General features: G+C 39.4%; 1 protein-coding gene across 1 annotated transcript in view; it reads left to right on the forward strand.

Annotated features, from left to right (window-relative positions):
- The window catches only part of CSMD1 (CUB and Sushi multiple domains 1), a 1,850,581-nt gene that overhangs the window by 1,421,109 nt on the left and 413,047 nt on the right, over positions 1 to 16,425 (forward strand). The window contains exon 16 of the mRNA XM_038560546.1: positions 12,288 to 12,400. Coding sequence (XP_038416474.1) covers positions 12,288 to 12,400 — 113 coding nt within the window. The remainder of the gene's footprint in view (positions 1 to 12,287; positions 12,401 to 16,425) is intronic.

Here is a 16,425-nt window from a genome sequence, read left to right on the forward strand (position 1 = left end):
CATTTCTTAGCCTGTGGCCCTATCACTTCCCTCTCTGCCTCCAAGTTCACACAACTTTCTTCTCTGTCTGAAACCTCCCCCTGAATCCCTCTTATAAGGACACTTGGGATGGCACATAGAGCTCACCTTGGTAATCCAGGATCCCTCCACCTTGAGATGCCTACCTTAAGCACATTTGTGGAAGTTATTGCCGTATAAAATTCCATACACAGGTGCTATGGATTACGATGTGCATTAGTATGGTATCGTTCATCCTATTGCAATGATATCAATGTTTGCCACTTGGCCATATAACCTCAATTCTGTTTAGATGCCTTTAGCTTTCCAACATTTAAATGTTATCTGGAGTATCAGGAACTGTTACAATTTTTCTATCATTAAATATGATTTATAGAACTCAGTATGAAAGAATAGTATACTTTATATTCCTGTATTTTCTTACTTGTCCTGTGTTCCTCCTCTCTTCTTGATGTTTCAGGATCTTCCTGTTACCATTTATTTTCTTTTTGAAGAACTTCAAGTAACCATTCATTAAGGTTGGTTCTACTAACAGCAAATTCTTTGTCTGACATTTTTTTAATCCATTTATTTCTGAAGAATACATTCACTGGATATAGAATTTATGGTTGGTAATTCTTCTTTTTCAAAACTTAAAAAATGTTGTGACACTTTCTTGTGATCTCCAGTGTCAGAAGATTCACTGACATTCAAATGGGCAATTTTGAGTAAATAATGATTCCTCTCTCTCTGGCCGTCTCCCAGATTTTGTTCTTTGTCTCCAGTTTTCAAACATTGAGTTAGATGTGTCTTGTCATACTTCTGTTTGGATTTATCCTGTTTGAGGGTCACTGAGTTTCTCAGAACTCTAAGTTTATGTGTCTCAAATACCCTTCACTCCATGGTCTTGCTCTACTTCTGGGACACTGATGGTACAAAGGTTGGCCCTTTTCTTTCTGTGTCCCAGGTCCTGGAGGCTTTGTTCACTTTTGTTCAGTGTAGGAGAATTCTATTCATGTGCTCTCAAATTCATTGATATTATTACACATCTCTGCCATCTGTCTTCTAGCGATTTTTATTTTAATTTATGTTGTATTTTTTAGTCCTATAATTTCCATCTGGTTCTTTCTTTATAATTTCCATTTTTTCCCTGATACATTTTTTTTCATCTGCTTGCAGAGAATTTGTAAATGACTGTTGTGAAGCATTTAATGATGGCTGTTTTAAAACCCTTGTCAGATGATTGCAACACCTGCTTCATTTCAGGTGTTGTCAGTTGGTTGTCTTTTCTCATTCAAATTTTGATTTCTTATCTCTTAGTAGGATGATTGTATGCCATTGTATGCTGGATATTTTGTCTATCATGTTAGAATACACTGATACCATATAAATCCCTCATTATAGCAGCCAGTGTCCCTGAGTAGGCTCAGCAGATAGGTCTTTGCCAACTGTGTGGGCCTGGGTTTCAATGACAGTTAATTACCAGAGACTTTAAGGTGTTGTCTTGGTCAGCTTGGTTGATCTGGTGCCACTGGCTCTTGTCCTCATCCTTACATGGATCAGGATGTTTCTGGGTGGGGTGAGGGGGGAGAGGTTGGTGGAATTCCCCCTACCAGTGCCTCTGTCCCCATCGTACCTGGTGTACCCCATGTGCAGAGACCAAACTCTTCCTCGATCAGGTCACTGGTGTGGCTGGGTCTTCCTTGCAGGTTCTATGCATCTTGGTAACTTTCCTCAGAAAAGGGAACCCGTGATCCAATGGGGAAGGGAAGGCTTTCCTGGGACACTTAGCATTGTTAGGGCCCTTTGTCCTAATAGCTACCTCACTGCTTACCATCTACCTTGCTCCCTGATGTTCTTAGAGGGATATCATTTGCATTCCAGAGAACGATGAGCTTATTTGGAACCCCTTGTTGCCTGGTCAGGGCTTGGAAAACATCAGTCTGGTTGGTCTTCTGTTTGAGGGAGCAAGACACCTGGTGGTACACTGTTTCTCTGGTCCTGAGTCCCAAACCAGCTTTCCTTCCTCTCCTTCCCTTTAGACCCACCTTCTGGTTATCTCTGGTGCTGCTCCCAGGGTTTATGCCTGTGCCTAGCAGGGAATAAAGTAGAAAAAAGTGTCTCCAAGTCTGAATTGGTAGTTGATATAGCTTTAAATTGTCTGGGCTGCCCTCAAAAGTGGAAACCTATAAAATAAATTTAGTCTGGGCCTTAATAAATGTTTTGATGTTCAATATCAAAATTTGGATTAATATTTTATCTATAGTTCCATGTAGAAAGATTTTATGGTTTAGACTCTGCTTCTGGAATTTGAAGTGTAAGTTGCAGATGACTTAGGTAATGCACATCATCTTCTGCGCTGCCTGGCTGGAGTGACTTCCTGCATGGCGAACAAAGTTGGCCACAGCACAGTGAAACCTGTGCATGAGTCAGTCTCATGTAGATGCCAACTGGGGAAATCATGATGGCCTTAGCATAAGCGCAGATTACATCCAGGTTTAACATAGTACATTATAATGTGGTGATCATTCTATAAAGCCACAGCCCTGACTTGTTTCTCAGAGTCAGCTTGATTTGGAAGTCAGAGTCCTGTTTCTCTCCGCTTGTCCCGGCTCTCTGTGCTGGTGTATATCATGTAAGTAGACATGGTACCTGGTGCGTTTCAATTGCCCAATTTACAATTAAAATGAATACATTAAAGGTTTAGCACACCGTTTTCCTTTTAGACACCTACCAGATGAAAATAGGAATAACTTACTCCAGGGCTTCTGTTATATTAATTTCATATTTTGACAGCTCTGTGGCATGCTCACTGTTGGGTTATATATATATATATATATATATATATATATATATATATCTCCAGGTTTGAACAAATAATTTTTTAAATCAAAATACAGTAAAATAGAAGCTGTTGATGTACAGATCTACAAGAATCAGCACATGAACAGATGTGTTTAACCACCACCAGAATCAGGGTACAGAGTGATTCCCTTATCCCCAAAACTGCCAGCCCTTTGTAGCCACACCTCCTCCCACCCTGAACCCTGGACAGCTGATGTGTTCTCCATCACCACAGTTTTGTCTTTTTGAGAATGTCACAAATAGTAGTTTCTGATAACACAAGGGGGAATGTAATGTGGTACATCCACCCTGGGAAACAGGCAGGCAGCTCCCTGTGAACTTAGCATACATTTATCATAAGATCCAGCAATCCCACTCCTAGCTGTTTATCTTAGGGAAATAAAATGTACCCTACGCTAATGTGTACACGAACTCTATTCCTAACTGCAAAAGACCTATAAACCACGTGGATGCCCATCGAAGGAGAATAGACAAATATACTGTGGCATACTCACACAGGGGAGTTCTACTCAGCAGAACAAGGGCAAACTATTCACATATGTGACAACATGGGGATTAACAGAAGCATTACATTGAGTGGACGTTATCATGGTTGGTTCAGCCATCCTTTCTAGCAGACATATTTCATGTATTTAGGGACAGAACTGTTGAATCTTTTAACAAGGGCCAAAGAGAAGATCTGTTCAGAAATGAGAGCACTCTTCTATAGACTATAATATTATTAGCTACCAAAAAATCATAGAGTCACTGTGTCATATGGGTGCAATTATGGTTTTAAGAACCTTAATCCCCCGAAAAAAGAAAGAAAGAAAAAAAAAAGATGAAACAAAGAGAAAGAGGTAGGATGGAAGGAAGGAAAGAAGGAAGGAAGGAAGGAAGGACGGACCCTAACCTATTTTCATGTGAAAGAATTGACATTTTTATCAATGCAATGTGTCTTGTTTGTAGGAAAGGAACAAATACATAATCAAAAGTCATTTACTTCACGTTGGCAAAATCATTTAATATAATCGGAAATTATTGTCATAAATACTGGTTATGTCTATTCAACATGGATACTGACTGCAACAGATACATCAAACCACTGAATGTGAATCAGCCAAACCCTCTCTGAAATTTATCAAAAAGTCACAGAATTTTTCGATGTCAACAATTACTTTAATATACAATATAAATATTTGATATATGAAGTTGACATAGAGATAAAATAATTTAGCTTAAATTAGGGGTGAATTAATGACAGAACTATAACAGGACCCCAAGTGCCAAGTCCTTGGCATGGAAAGGTACAATAAAGATTTAAATCATCATTTGGAAATATTCCTATAAAATTTTAACTTGTAGGGGCACCTGGGTGGCTCAGTGGTTGAGTGTCTGCCTTTGGCTCAGGTCGTGACCACAGGGTCCTGGGATGGAGTCCCACATTGGTCTCCCCGCAGGGAGCCTGCTTCTCTACCTGTCTCTCTGTGTCCCTCATGAATAAATAAATCAAATCCTTAAAAAAAATTAACATGTGGGTATTTAATAAATTTTAATGAGGGTTAATTTATTTTTTCATTTATGTATTTATTCCAAAAATTCTGGATGTTATATGCCAGAGTCTGGGGTCAAAAGACCACGATGTAAGCTTACACTCAAGGAAGTTCAGAATTCAATAGCTGACAGATGTTGAAGTAGGTGTTTTAATGTGTTTGTCTTAAATGAGGTATATGCAGAATTCTATAGTGGCCTAGAGAGAAAAAAAAAAAGAAATTCTTACATTGTCTAGGAGTTAAGAAATGGCTAGTGAGAACCCTCAGATCTATCAGAATTCTGATTTGCCATCCAAGAAGAATGGGCATCCTAGGGAGTGACTTCAGTGTTTGCCAAAAGCTTGGAGGTTGAGGAATGTCAGTATTTTTGGAGAATGGTTACAAAGGTCAATATAGCTCAACATCTTATGTATGGAACAAGTTGGAAATTCCAATGGAGAGATGGAAGGCAAGAGAAAGCCCAGGGTCTCCAATATGATTTTTTTTTTCCAAAAGAATATTTTGTAGTTTTCTAACAAGTAAATCAAATTACCTAGTGTTTAATTAGAATAATTTTGTTTTTAAGTTTAAACCAAGACATTATATACTCTAAAGAAAATTTAGGAAAAAATAAAGGTGTCTTAAAGAAAATGATTAAAATGTAGTGTTAGGATGACTGCTAAAGTATTTTATCAAAACAAACATCTATCTTATTTTTAAGGTACTGATAATTTTTTTTAAATTCTGTTTTAAACAGATAAGCAGTTGCAAAGGATAGCAATAACATTTGCTCTTTGTTTCCAAAATCTCATTTGTCAGTGCCAGAAAAAAAAATTGCCCCCGAAACATGAAAAAAAGATAAGAAGGGAACTATTTTCCTTTATTTTAAATAATAGTACAATAATTTTAAGATTACAAATCCAACACAAAAATACTTATAAATTTTTTCAAGTAATTTTTAAAAAATTAAAGAATCTTAAAATATTAAAAAATAATTGTGAATGCCATCTTGCAATTCTGTTCATATATAAACCAGTTTAAAAAGTAGCAGGCTTAAATTCTTTTTTTATTATTTATTATTGGATTTCAATTTTCCAACATATAGCATAACACCCAGTGCTCATCCCGCCAAATACCCCCCTCAGTGCCCTTCACCCAGTCACCCCAACCCCCCTACCACCTCCGCTACCACTACCCCTTGTTCAGTTCCCAGAGTTAGGGGTCTCTCATGTTTTGTCACCCTCACTGAAGCAGGCTTAAATTCTAAAGAGAAATACAGACCATCCTAATCTGACTTTTGATTGAATGAACTTTGTGGGAAGTGTAGCAGTACACCTGCTTATTCAATTTTATGTGAATCAACAGACTGACATAGAAATACAATAACAGCTAGTACAGAACTACAAGAAATTCAAACATATGCGCCAGAGGTATTTCTAAAGTACTGAATATGGCCACATAGATCTTTTCAAGGTGTGAACACTTTCTACATGATAGTTCAGCTTTTGACAATTTAAAATTAAATCCAGTGCCTAGAAGGGAAGAGATTCTAGACCCAGGAGGCTGTTAGGAGGCTGCTCCTGTGTTGCTGGCCGGGGACAATCAGCACTCAAACAACGGAAGTGGAGACAGAGAGAAGGAAGTGGTGTGATTAGTAGGACTTGCTGATGAATGGGATGGCAAGGGAGGGAAGGCAAGAGGAGGCACTACCTGTCTCTACTTCTAGTGACGAGGTGGTGGGTGGGATCAGGAGGGGCAGGCAGTTCATACTTGATTGCCTAAATGTTCTTCCTCCTATATTTACAAATAAAGTTATCTGCAGAGAAAAGGGAAATGGGATTGGGAAGGTGCTTGAGAAACATGATGATAGTCTGGGACAACAGCTAGTGGAATGGGAAGGGGAAATACGCGGAGTGTGGCCTGAGGAAAGAGCCTATGTCGCGTGGCTGGTAGGGATCTGGAGAATGTAGGTCTATATGGGTGTAAGTCAACAAATTATTCATCAACTTCCAGGAAGATGGGTTGATCCTAAGCGGGTTTTGTCAGGTTGTGGAGCAGATGCTAAGGATATCAAGAGCGCTGTGGGGGAATGGCTGAGGGAGTGTCACAGAGTATCAGCCACATTGTCCAGGGCATGTCAAATATCCAGGGCATGCAAAATATGATGAAAGCAATAATAGAGGCCCCAGGTATTTGAAGTGTGGGTTTCAGTGGACTGCAAGCACATGACAGTTTAAAGACACTGGTGGTCAGACAGAGTGGTTAGAGCCTAGGATTTTTATTATAGAGTAGTGAAGTATAAGATATGACCAGCATCTCACAGCTTAAATGGAGGGTCTGGTCAGGTCACTGGAGTTGAAAGGATCAAGGAACTGTGACTCGTTTGCTAGAATTATCCATGTGGACACTCTTAACACCCACAGGTAAAGATGTCAATCAGCCAGTGGGCTGCAGAAGGAGATGACAGTGATGAGCAGTGGGGTGGCGTTGGCTAATGTCGTGAATCTCAATATCAAGGCAGTAGAGCACGTGTGTAGAGAGTGGACATGGGGAATGTAGATCAGAAGGATGCTGACTCCACCTCTGTGCAGTGTTGCTAATTGCCAAAAAGATGTGGTGTGTATGCAGACACACACACACACACACACACACACACATATTCCTCAGCCATTAATAAAGCGTGTAATTTTGCCATTGGCAACACCATGGCCGGAATGCATGGACATAAAGTATATTATACTAAGTGAAATAAGTCAGAGAAAGATAAATACCATATGATTTCAGTTATATGTGGAATCTAAATATAATAATAATAAAATAACAAACACAAAACCAGAAACAGTCTCATAAATCCAGAGAACAAATTGGTGGGTGCCAGCAGGGAGATGACTAGGGGTGGATGAAATACATGAAGAGGATTAAGAGGCAGAAACCTCCAGTTGTAAAATAAATAAGACATGGATACAATGATAATGGCATAGAGGGTATATAGTCAACACAATTGTAATAGTGCTGCATGGCGACAGACGGTGACACCATGGTAAGCACTGCATACATAGTAGGCAGAATTGTTGAGTCACAATGTTGTACACCTGAGACTAACACTGCATGTCAAACATACTTCAATAAAAAAGAAGAAATTAAAAGGGAGGAAAAGAGCACTGTCTTCCACTTATCCTACATGTAACTCAAAAGCTAATATATATTAGTGTGTAAGAAAAATCAGTGGTTATAATACTTTCTTTTTTTGTTTATATAAACTTTTTTTAAAGTTTTTATTTATTTATTCATGAGACGCAGAGAGAGAGGCAGAGACACAGGCAGAGGGAGAAGCAGGCTCCCTGTGGGGAGCCCGACGTGGGACTCGGTCCCAGGACCCCGGGATCATGACCTGAGCTGAAGGCAGATGCTCAACAGCTGAGCCACCCAGGTGTCCCACATTTATATAAACTTAATGACAAAATGATACTTGTCCTTTTCTCTTCATTTTCTTACCCAAACAGTGCCTTTTTAAAGGATTTTATTTTTAAGTAATCTCTATACCTAATATGAGGCTCAAACTCACAACCCTGAAATCAAGAGTAGTATCCAACTGAGCCAGCCAGGTGCCAACTCAAAACAATGAATTTAACCAAAGATGCAACAGGTAGCTGTTTATAATGCCTATGAATAAGACCAGGCGTCCCTTTGTATATTCACATAGTCTAGAGAACATTATCTGAGAGAAATAAGAAAGGAAAATAAAGAAACCAGAGGGAAAATGAGCAACTGGAATCTCTCCTTCCTCAAAAAATATCAGACATACCCTCTAACTGAGAATAGTTATGGGATGCCTGGGTGGCTCAGCGGTTGAGTGTCTGCCTTTGACTTTGGGTGTGACCCTGGGGTCCGGGATCCAGTCCCGCATCGGGCCCCTGCAGGGAGCCTGATTCCCCCTCTGCCTGTGTCTCTGCCTCTTTCTTTTTCTGTCTCTCATGAATAAATAAATAAAATATTTTTTTTTAAAAAAAAGAGAATAGTTATGAAAGCAGAGTATAATAAATAATAGGCAGATCTTTCAAGGCGTAGGAGAGTGATATAAGGTGGACGGGGTTTTAGAAGATAGAAATCAAAGAAGAGCAGCTAAACATTTTGATGAATCTCACATTTCCTAAATCATTTCCCCCGGGGGGGCATTTTCTGATTCTCAATTTAAGGCATCCTGGCAAACAGATATCTGTGACTCCGAGAATATAGTTTTGGGAGACACGGGATGTGGGACCCCCGAATTGGGCTATCAAAGCACTGAAGACGTGAAGTGCCAAGATATCAAGGAAATGGGAATTACAAGGGTGCAAGCATGGCATTTGCTTGGCTTTGGTTCTTGATGTATTTGCCTATGCCTAACTTTCTGGGATTAGAAGAAAAGAACCAAAGCAAAACTTTGTTGCTATAGGTCTACAAAGCTCAGCAGAACTTTTGGGATTTTCAGGGCTAAGAAGAAAAAGGTAGGTGTCCAGGACCTATTTTTTTCAAGGAGGAGATCTAGTAAATATCGTATTCTCTGCATTGCGATATAAGAAGGGATAAGCACTGGGGAGACCACGTACCTGGAATGCAGCTGTGGATCATTCCAATGACTGAATGGGTCAAGGTGGTCACCCTACTGTCAGAAAAAAAATCAAATAATCTCAAAGCAAGGTAATAGCATACAGAACTTCTAGATGGCTCATACACAATGTCTGGCATTCAGTCAAAAATTACCTGAAATGTCCAGAAACAGTACTCAATGACTCCAACCCAAGAGAGAGAGAACACAAAAAGAACAAGATACCCAGACATTGCACTTATCACTCAGGAACTCTAATAATTAACTACCATTCCTACGTTTAAGAAAATAAATGAAATAATCAAGAAATTTACCAGAAAACTGTAATCTATAAAGACAAATCAAATGGAGGTTTAAGAACTTAAAAATACAATATCTGGTATAATTAACTCAACTGATGTGGCTTGAACTGGAAGATAGTTCAGTGAAAACTATTCTAACTGCTTCAGGGAAAAAAATGCACAGAAATTATTTGTATCCTTGGAGTTCAGGAGAAAGAGTCCAAGAAAATAGGATATCCTTGGAGTTCAGGAGAAAGAGTCCAAGAAAATAGGATATCAACCAATATTTGAAAACATTATCATGAAGAACTTTCGAGTATTGACCATAGACATGAAGGAAGGGTTTCTTTTTTTAATATATTTTTAAAAGATTTGTATTTATTTATTTGAGAGAGAGAGTGCACACTAGCAGGGAGAGTGTCGGGCAGAGGGAGAGGGAGAAGCAGGCTCTGAGTAGGGAGCCTGACATGGGGCTCCATCCCAGGACTCTGGGATCACGACCTGAGCAGAAGAGACAGTCAACCGACTGAGCCTCCCAGGTGTCCCAAAGGAAGAATTTCATGAAATCTCATAAGCCAGTCAGGATAATACAAAGAAAACCTCACATGGCACATTACAATGAATCTGCTGCCAAAAAAGGACAAGGAAATAGCTTAAAATCACCATAAGCAGAAAAATATTTTCATAAGAGCAAATGTAAGACTGATAGAGTGTTTCTTAATATAAACAAAAGAAAAAAGCAGAATAACATATTTGAAATGTTGGGGGAAGAAAAGCTATGAAGAGGGTTAAGTGAAAGATAACTAACCAATGAAAAAAGGAAAACCAGGGGAAATGAACTCTAATTCATCATGAAAGTATATTCTAAATAAAAGCCGACATTCTCTGGTTAGATAAAATAGTATAAATAAAATAAGTGAAAATAATACAAATCGATTATATGGTGCTTACAAGAGACAAACATGCAAGGCATGCACACAGAGTAACTTGAAAGTAAAAGGTCAGGAGAAGATACTCCTGGTAAGGATGAAGGAAAAGAAGAAAAATGTTGTGGCTTTATAGACACGAGTCAAAGTAAACAGACATCTATGCTAGACATTTATGCTCTGTGCACTTTTTGATATGTCACATTTCAGTAAGAGGGATGCATAAGGAAGAGAAAAAAGTCTCTTCAAACCAAACAAGCAAATAAAACACCACATGTAAAAGAATAATCTCTCTAACAAAGAACAATTTTCAAAAAAATATATTTTTAGTGACTGCACATTATTCACTGAAATTCTGGGTTTTCTTTCTTTCTTTCTTTTTTTTTTTTTTTTTTCCTGACTGGTGCATAACATTGCATGAGTTACTTCCCATGTAATGAGGATTGTCCATCTTCCTTTGAAGAAGCAGGTTTTCTGTACCGCCCAAGGTGAGAGCGTTGGATTGATAGATAAATGATAAGATTGATGGGACGAATCATGTGTTCATATTCCCCAAAGTACTTCGCTGAAAGCAAAGCTTCCTATTTGATTAGAGACATTTATTTTGGTTGAATTGATTCTTTTTTCTTACCCTTTTTTCTATTTCAACATGCTTTTTTTGTCAGCATGTTGAGTTCAGTCAATGGATTTAGTGTTTCTTTGCACCGGCTGACAGCAGCCACTATGTGACTGTTTTATTAACACGCAATGAATGCTTCATTGAAACTTCCATTTGGTGTGACCTGGACATTGATATGCAGAGGGAAAGTTCAGGAAACTTGCCAAATGTGTTTCAGCTGTGCGTGCGGTTCTTGTCGATACTCTCCAATGTATGGCTGCTTTGGGTTTTGTGTGTGTGTGTGTGTGTTTCTGTGTGTGTATGAACTACTTTAGTTTCATAGCACAATTAAGAAGAAGGCACAGATATGTTTCATGTACCCCCTGTCCCATTACACACAGCTTTTCCCACTATGGACATTCCCCACCAGTGGGTACATTTGCTACAATTAATGCAGCCACATTGGCCCACCACTGTCACCCCAAATTCATGGTTTATATTGGGATTCACTTATACTGCTTTGCACTGTGTGGGTTTGGACAAACACACAAAGACACGTGTTGACCATTATAGTAACATATAGGGTAGTCCCACTGCCCTAATACTCCCCTGTATGCCACCACTTCCTCCCTCTTCCTACCCTGGGCAACCTCGATCTTTTTGCTGACTCCATAGTTTTGCCTTTTCCAGAAAGTCATAGAGTTGTAATCACACAGTGTGTAGCTTTTTATTTTTTATTTATTTATTTTTATTCTCTAAATATTTTATTTATTTATCCATGAGAGACACACAGGGAGAGAGAGAGAGAGAGGCAGAGACACAGGCAGAGGGAGAAGCAGGCTCCTCACAGGGAGCCTGATGTGGGACTCGATCCCAGGACCCCGGGGTCATGCCCTGGGCTGAAGGCAGACGTTCAACCACTGAGCCACCCGGGTGTCCCAATGTGTAGCTTTTTAAGTTTCTTTTCAAGGCTTGAACAAATCAGCTCATTTCCTTTTAGTGCTGAAGAATATTCCATCCTATCATGTATTTCTAGAAGAGATACGGTGGCAAAGGTACATGATAATTTCAAACTAGAAAATCTAAGCATTTTGTGAATGAACCAGAACATTTCTCAGCGTAGAGGTATTGATAGTGTGATGTTATTCATGTTGATGGTGTGATGTGTACAACCAGACAGCCCTAAGATCTGTCTCTCCTCCACACGGGGGTTACCAGCTGTTCTGGATTCAGTATTAAGGGTATGGGGAAGCCCTTCAGTTCCAGACAAATAGGATGGTTGGTCACCCGAAGTCAGTTTTAAAAATCAAAGATAGACATTTTCAACCATAGGAGAGAATAATTACTGTAAAATGCCTGTAATAGTGAGACTTAAATATAAACCAAAAATGGCTATTGATTCTTTGAGGGAGGATCTTCAGGTACACACCTATACTTGTTTGTTGAAGCTGCAAGAATTCAAGGTAAAAGTAGCGATATTTGGCGCTTCCATAATGGTTTTAATGCTTCTCTTCTGTGCAGACTCACTGGGTCCAGCGTCCCTGACCTGATTGTGAGCATGAGCAACCAGATGTGGCTTCATCTGCAGTCTGATGACAGCATTGCTTCCCCCGGATTTAAAGCTGTCTACCAAGGTAAGGCCGGAACCCACCCACCAGCACACTTTCAGAGGGAAAGCGCCATTCTCCGGGGGTTAGATATAAATAAAATTGACGTGTCAGAATAGTGTTTAAAAGTAGGGAATGATTATTTGCAACTATCCGTACAGTCCTACTTACAGTTCTTTTTTTTTGTTGTTGTGAAGAATTTTTAACTTGTTGAAATCTTGGCTTGCCATGACGTGTGCTGTCATTAGGTCAAAACAAGGAGTAAGACCGTGTATGAATGCAAGCCATGAAAGGTGTGCACAGGTGTGGGTCTTGGCATTTTATCTCTTCCCGAGAGGCAGCCGCTATGCTTATAACTAGCGGAAAGATTTTGAACAGTGAATCAAATTAAGCTGCATTATGTCCATATTCATGTACAAGTGTGTGTGTCTGTGTGTGTGTGTGTGTGTGTTGTTGTTTAATTGGAAAACAGAGAAATATATATATGAAGTTGGAGGAAAATATTATCAAATTTTCATGTAGGAGAAAACTAAATATTGTTTAGAGTTGACTTATAATTCTCCAGAGATGTTGGCCTCACCTCTGAATTCATGTCCAGGAGTCATTATATCATCAGGGAGTGGTTTGCCATTGTGCGGGGCGGCTGTGTGGTCCCATAAACCAGGGCCCTCTGTTTAGTGTGATGCATCTTTAAAAATAACCTCACTGTATTGTTCTATATCTGGAAGGATCTCATAGGTTGGAGGTAACTTTTAATCTTAACATACTGATGGGTGTTTTTTAAAAGAAAAACGTGGGATCCCTGGGTGGCGCAGCGGTTTGGCGCCTGCCTTTGGCCCAGGGCACGATCCTGGAGACCTGGGATCGAATCCCACATCGGGCATCCCGGTGCATGGAGCCTGCTTATCCCTCTGCCTATGTCTCTGCCTCTCTCTCTCTCTCTATCATAAATAAATAAAAATTGAAAAAAAATTAAAAAAAACAAAACATTTTTTTTAATTGAAGAAAATTTCATAAATGGGAGCTGAAGTAGAGAGAACAATGTAAGAAACCTGAGATGACCTGTATTTGTAAACTTTTGTGAGCCTCCCAGATATTTTGCTGTTGGCTCAAGAATTGGCTTGAGACCTGGCTACCTGACCCACGTGCTCTTCTAGACTATCAGCCTCAGCTCAATCCTGCCTCTGCTCAAGGAACCTGGAGCATCCATTGGGAAATCGATCACATTTCCTACTGTTAGACACCCCCCCCAATGCTAGACACATACACAAATCTTAATTTAATAATTACCTCTTTAAGAAGTAGATTTTTTCCTTGCCCCCAAAAGAGAAAACAAGAACCCTTTCTCGCCCTACCCCTCGAATCACAGGTCAACCAGCCGGCCCATCATTCCGGGTCTGCCGAGATGTAGTTCATGCAGCACCACCTGCCCATGTGTGCTCTCAGGGTGACCGGCAACAGCCAGCTACCAGCGGGTGTCACATCAGTTTCCCTGAGCACACCACCACCTTTCGCTTGATTTCTCCCAAGTTCCAGAGATGGCAAAGAACGGAGAGTGAAATACAGAAAGGGGATCTTTGCCTGGGATGCAAAGAACAAAAATGAGCTTCATAACATCCTGACCTCAGGGCCCCTGGAAGACCTATATATAGGCACCTCTGTCTTAACTGGCAGCACGCGCGCACACACACACACACACACACACACACACAATCTTCCTTTAGCTACACACTTCGGGGTTCTCCAGGTCAGTAATCAAACAGCCGGACCCAATAAATATGAAAGAGGGTTGGGAGCATGTTAATGTTTTGATTTTGGATTATACAGGAGATGGGTGTGCAGCCTCTGTCTTCAGTTCAGATCCTGTATGTATCCGGCAAAGAAAAAAAAGATCATTCTCTTGTGCTCAGAGACTAAATATGTGTCCCCAGATACAATAAGATGATCTCATATTAAAATGTTTTATAAATTATTTTATAAAACTAGTTATTTATTACACTTTAAAGGATATATTTAAGTGGTCATTTGGATATGATCCCATATTTTCAATGAGTCACAAGCTGATTTGGAGTCATTTTCAGCAAGATCGAAAAGAACCTATTACCATCTTGAATGCAAGTCAAGAGAAGTCTTTTCGGGGTCAACTTTATACTATCACACAAATGCCTGTGAACTAATCATCACTTTATCAAAATAACCAGGAAATTGCATTCATACATTTTTGTTAATGGAAAGAATTGATTATTAAAAAGAAACTATTTAAACTAGAATCTAAGAAAATGTACAGTGACCATTCAGAATAAGACAGAAATCTGTGTTTTATGTAACTATGTGCATTTTCAAAATGTAGATACTTTCATTAAGTAAGGTATCAAAATTTTAGAGAACTAACAAATTACAGAGTACAGTAATACACCGAAAATGGTGATGATTTTACTTGGATTATTTTACTAGAAAGAAATTATTTAAAGGAAATAATTAATTTGTAAGTGTTATTGTCAGGAACACATTTGAAGTTGCCCTGGGCAAAAAAAAAAAAAAAATGCTAGTTATCCTCTCAATGTCTAGCACACTCTTTGTGCTTAAAGGATGGGGTAGCGGTCTGTGCCTTTCATTGTCCTTGAGCAAGGTTACTACTCAGAAAGTGGTAGAAACCTGATAGCAGAGGAGGTGATCCCTGACCACAGAAACACGGGGAAATTTGTATGGAAGAGACACCATCCATGATGGCCCAGTGGCGACAGATGACTTTGGCATCTCTGATCAAATTCATGTCAGCGTCGCTAATTGTGTCTCTGTGCATGTTCTTTGAAGTCTCCTTTGAAATAGTTTTTCCCAATATCTTACAGGTTCCTTCATCAGGTGCTGAGTTTATTGCAACCTTTCACATGATATGTGTGTGTGTGTATCGATGAAAGTTAGACAAACGCATCTGCAGAGTAGGGATTTTATTTTCTTCAATTTTACTTTGTGAATTTGAATAAAGGGATAGCATGCCTTGATTTCTAAAGGTGTACTGTAGAGTATTTAGGAGCTGAAAATATGTAATGAGAAGTTATTACATATCCAGCCTATGAGGTAGAGCATTAAAAAGCATCTTCCAACCCCAAACAATAAGCAGGGGGACAGTGACAGCGTCCTGAGCTCGAGTGAACACATCCTGGCACAGCTGCACTCACCTTTTGAGCTGAAGTAGTGAAGACACTAAAAGGTTCTATGGTGGGGAGGGCCCAGCATCAGCGCCCTTAACTATAAACAGTGAAAGATATCTCCTTGCTGGAAAAATGGGGTGAGATGGGGGATTGATGGCTCTTCTCAAATAACAAACGCTTCAGCCGAAATGATAATACATCCCATTCAGTGGCTGGGACTCAAACGCACAGGTAATTGCTGACTACTTCCTGACATTTGGATATTTAGACCTGACCTTTAGTTGAACGTCTACATGACTGTACAGCTATTGAAGAATGGGTGGTAGAGGTGCGATCCTTTCCACATGACCTATACTGGCCACCGCCTTTGGTGAAATCTAAAAGCATCCGTGAAATCCCAAACACTTCCCAACAGGACAAATTGCAGTAAATTAACTCCAGCAGCATGAAGACACACATCATAAGGTTTATAGTACGAAGACTAGAGGGACTAGCATCGTTGCCAAATTGTGGATCCTTGACTATTAAGAGATAAAAAGTGTTCTCAATTAAAATATAAATATTCTTCCAAGTGTCATATTTCAGTTTGAATGGCCATACAGCACTAATTATAATTACGTTTAGCTGTAATTAGGACTGTGTTTACCGGCTCACTAGTCTATTAATAGTTATGGCTCGAGATGTCATGGAAACGAGGATGGCCATCAATCCTTCAGAGATTGCCAATTCAAGGCCACGTATTATCTTTTGACAAAATCACATTCCAAAGTCAAAAAGATAATTAAAACAAAGAGCTGTTGCAATATTTGAAGATTTAAAAAAAAAATCTAGAGAATGCCGTATATCAGAAGAAAGCACTGTAGAAGCATTGTTTCTGGAGTGCTCTATTAAGCTGACAGA

Source organism: Canis lupus, chromosome 16 (genome assembly GCF_011100685.1).
Source record: "Canis lupus familiaris isolate Mischka breed German Shepherd chromosome 16, alternate assembly UU_Cfam_GSD_1.0, whole genome shotgun sequence".
Classification (NCBI taxonomy): domain Eukaryota; kingdom Metazoa; phylum Chordata; class Mammalia; order Carnivora; family Canidae; genus Canis; species Canis lupus.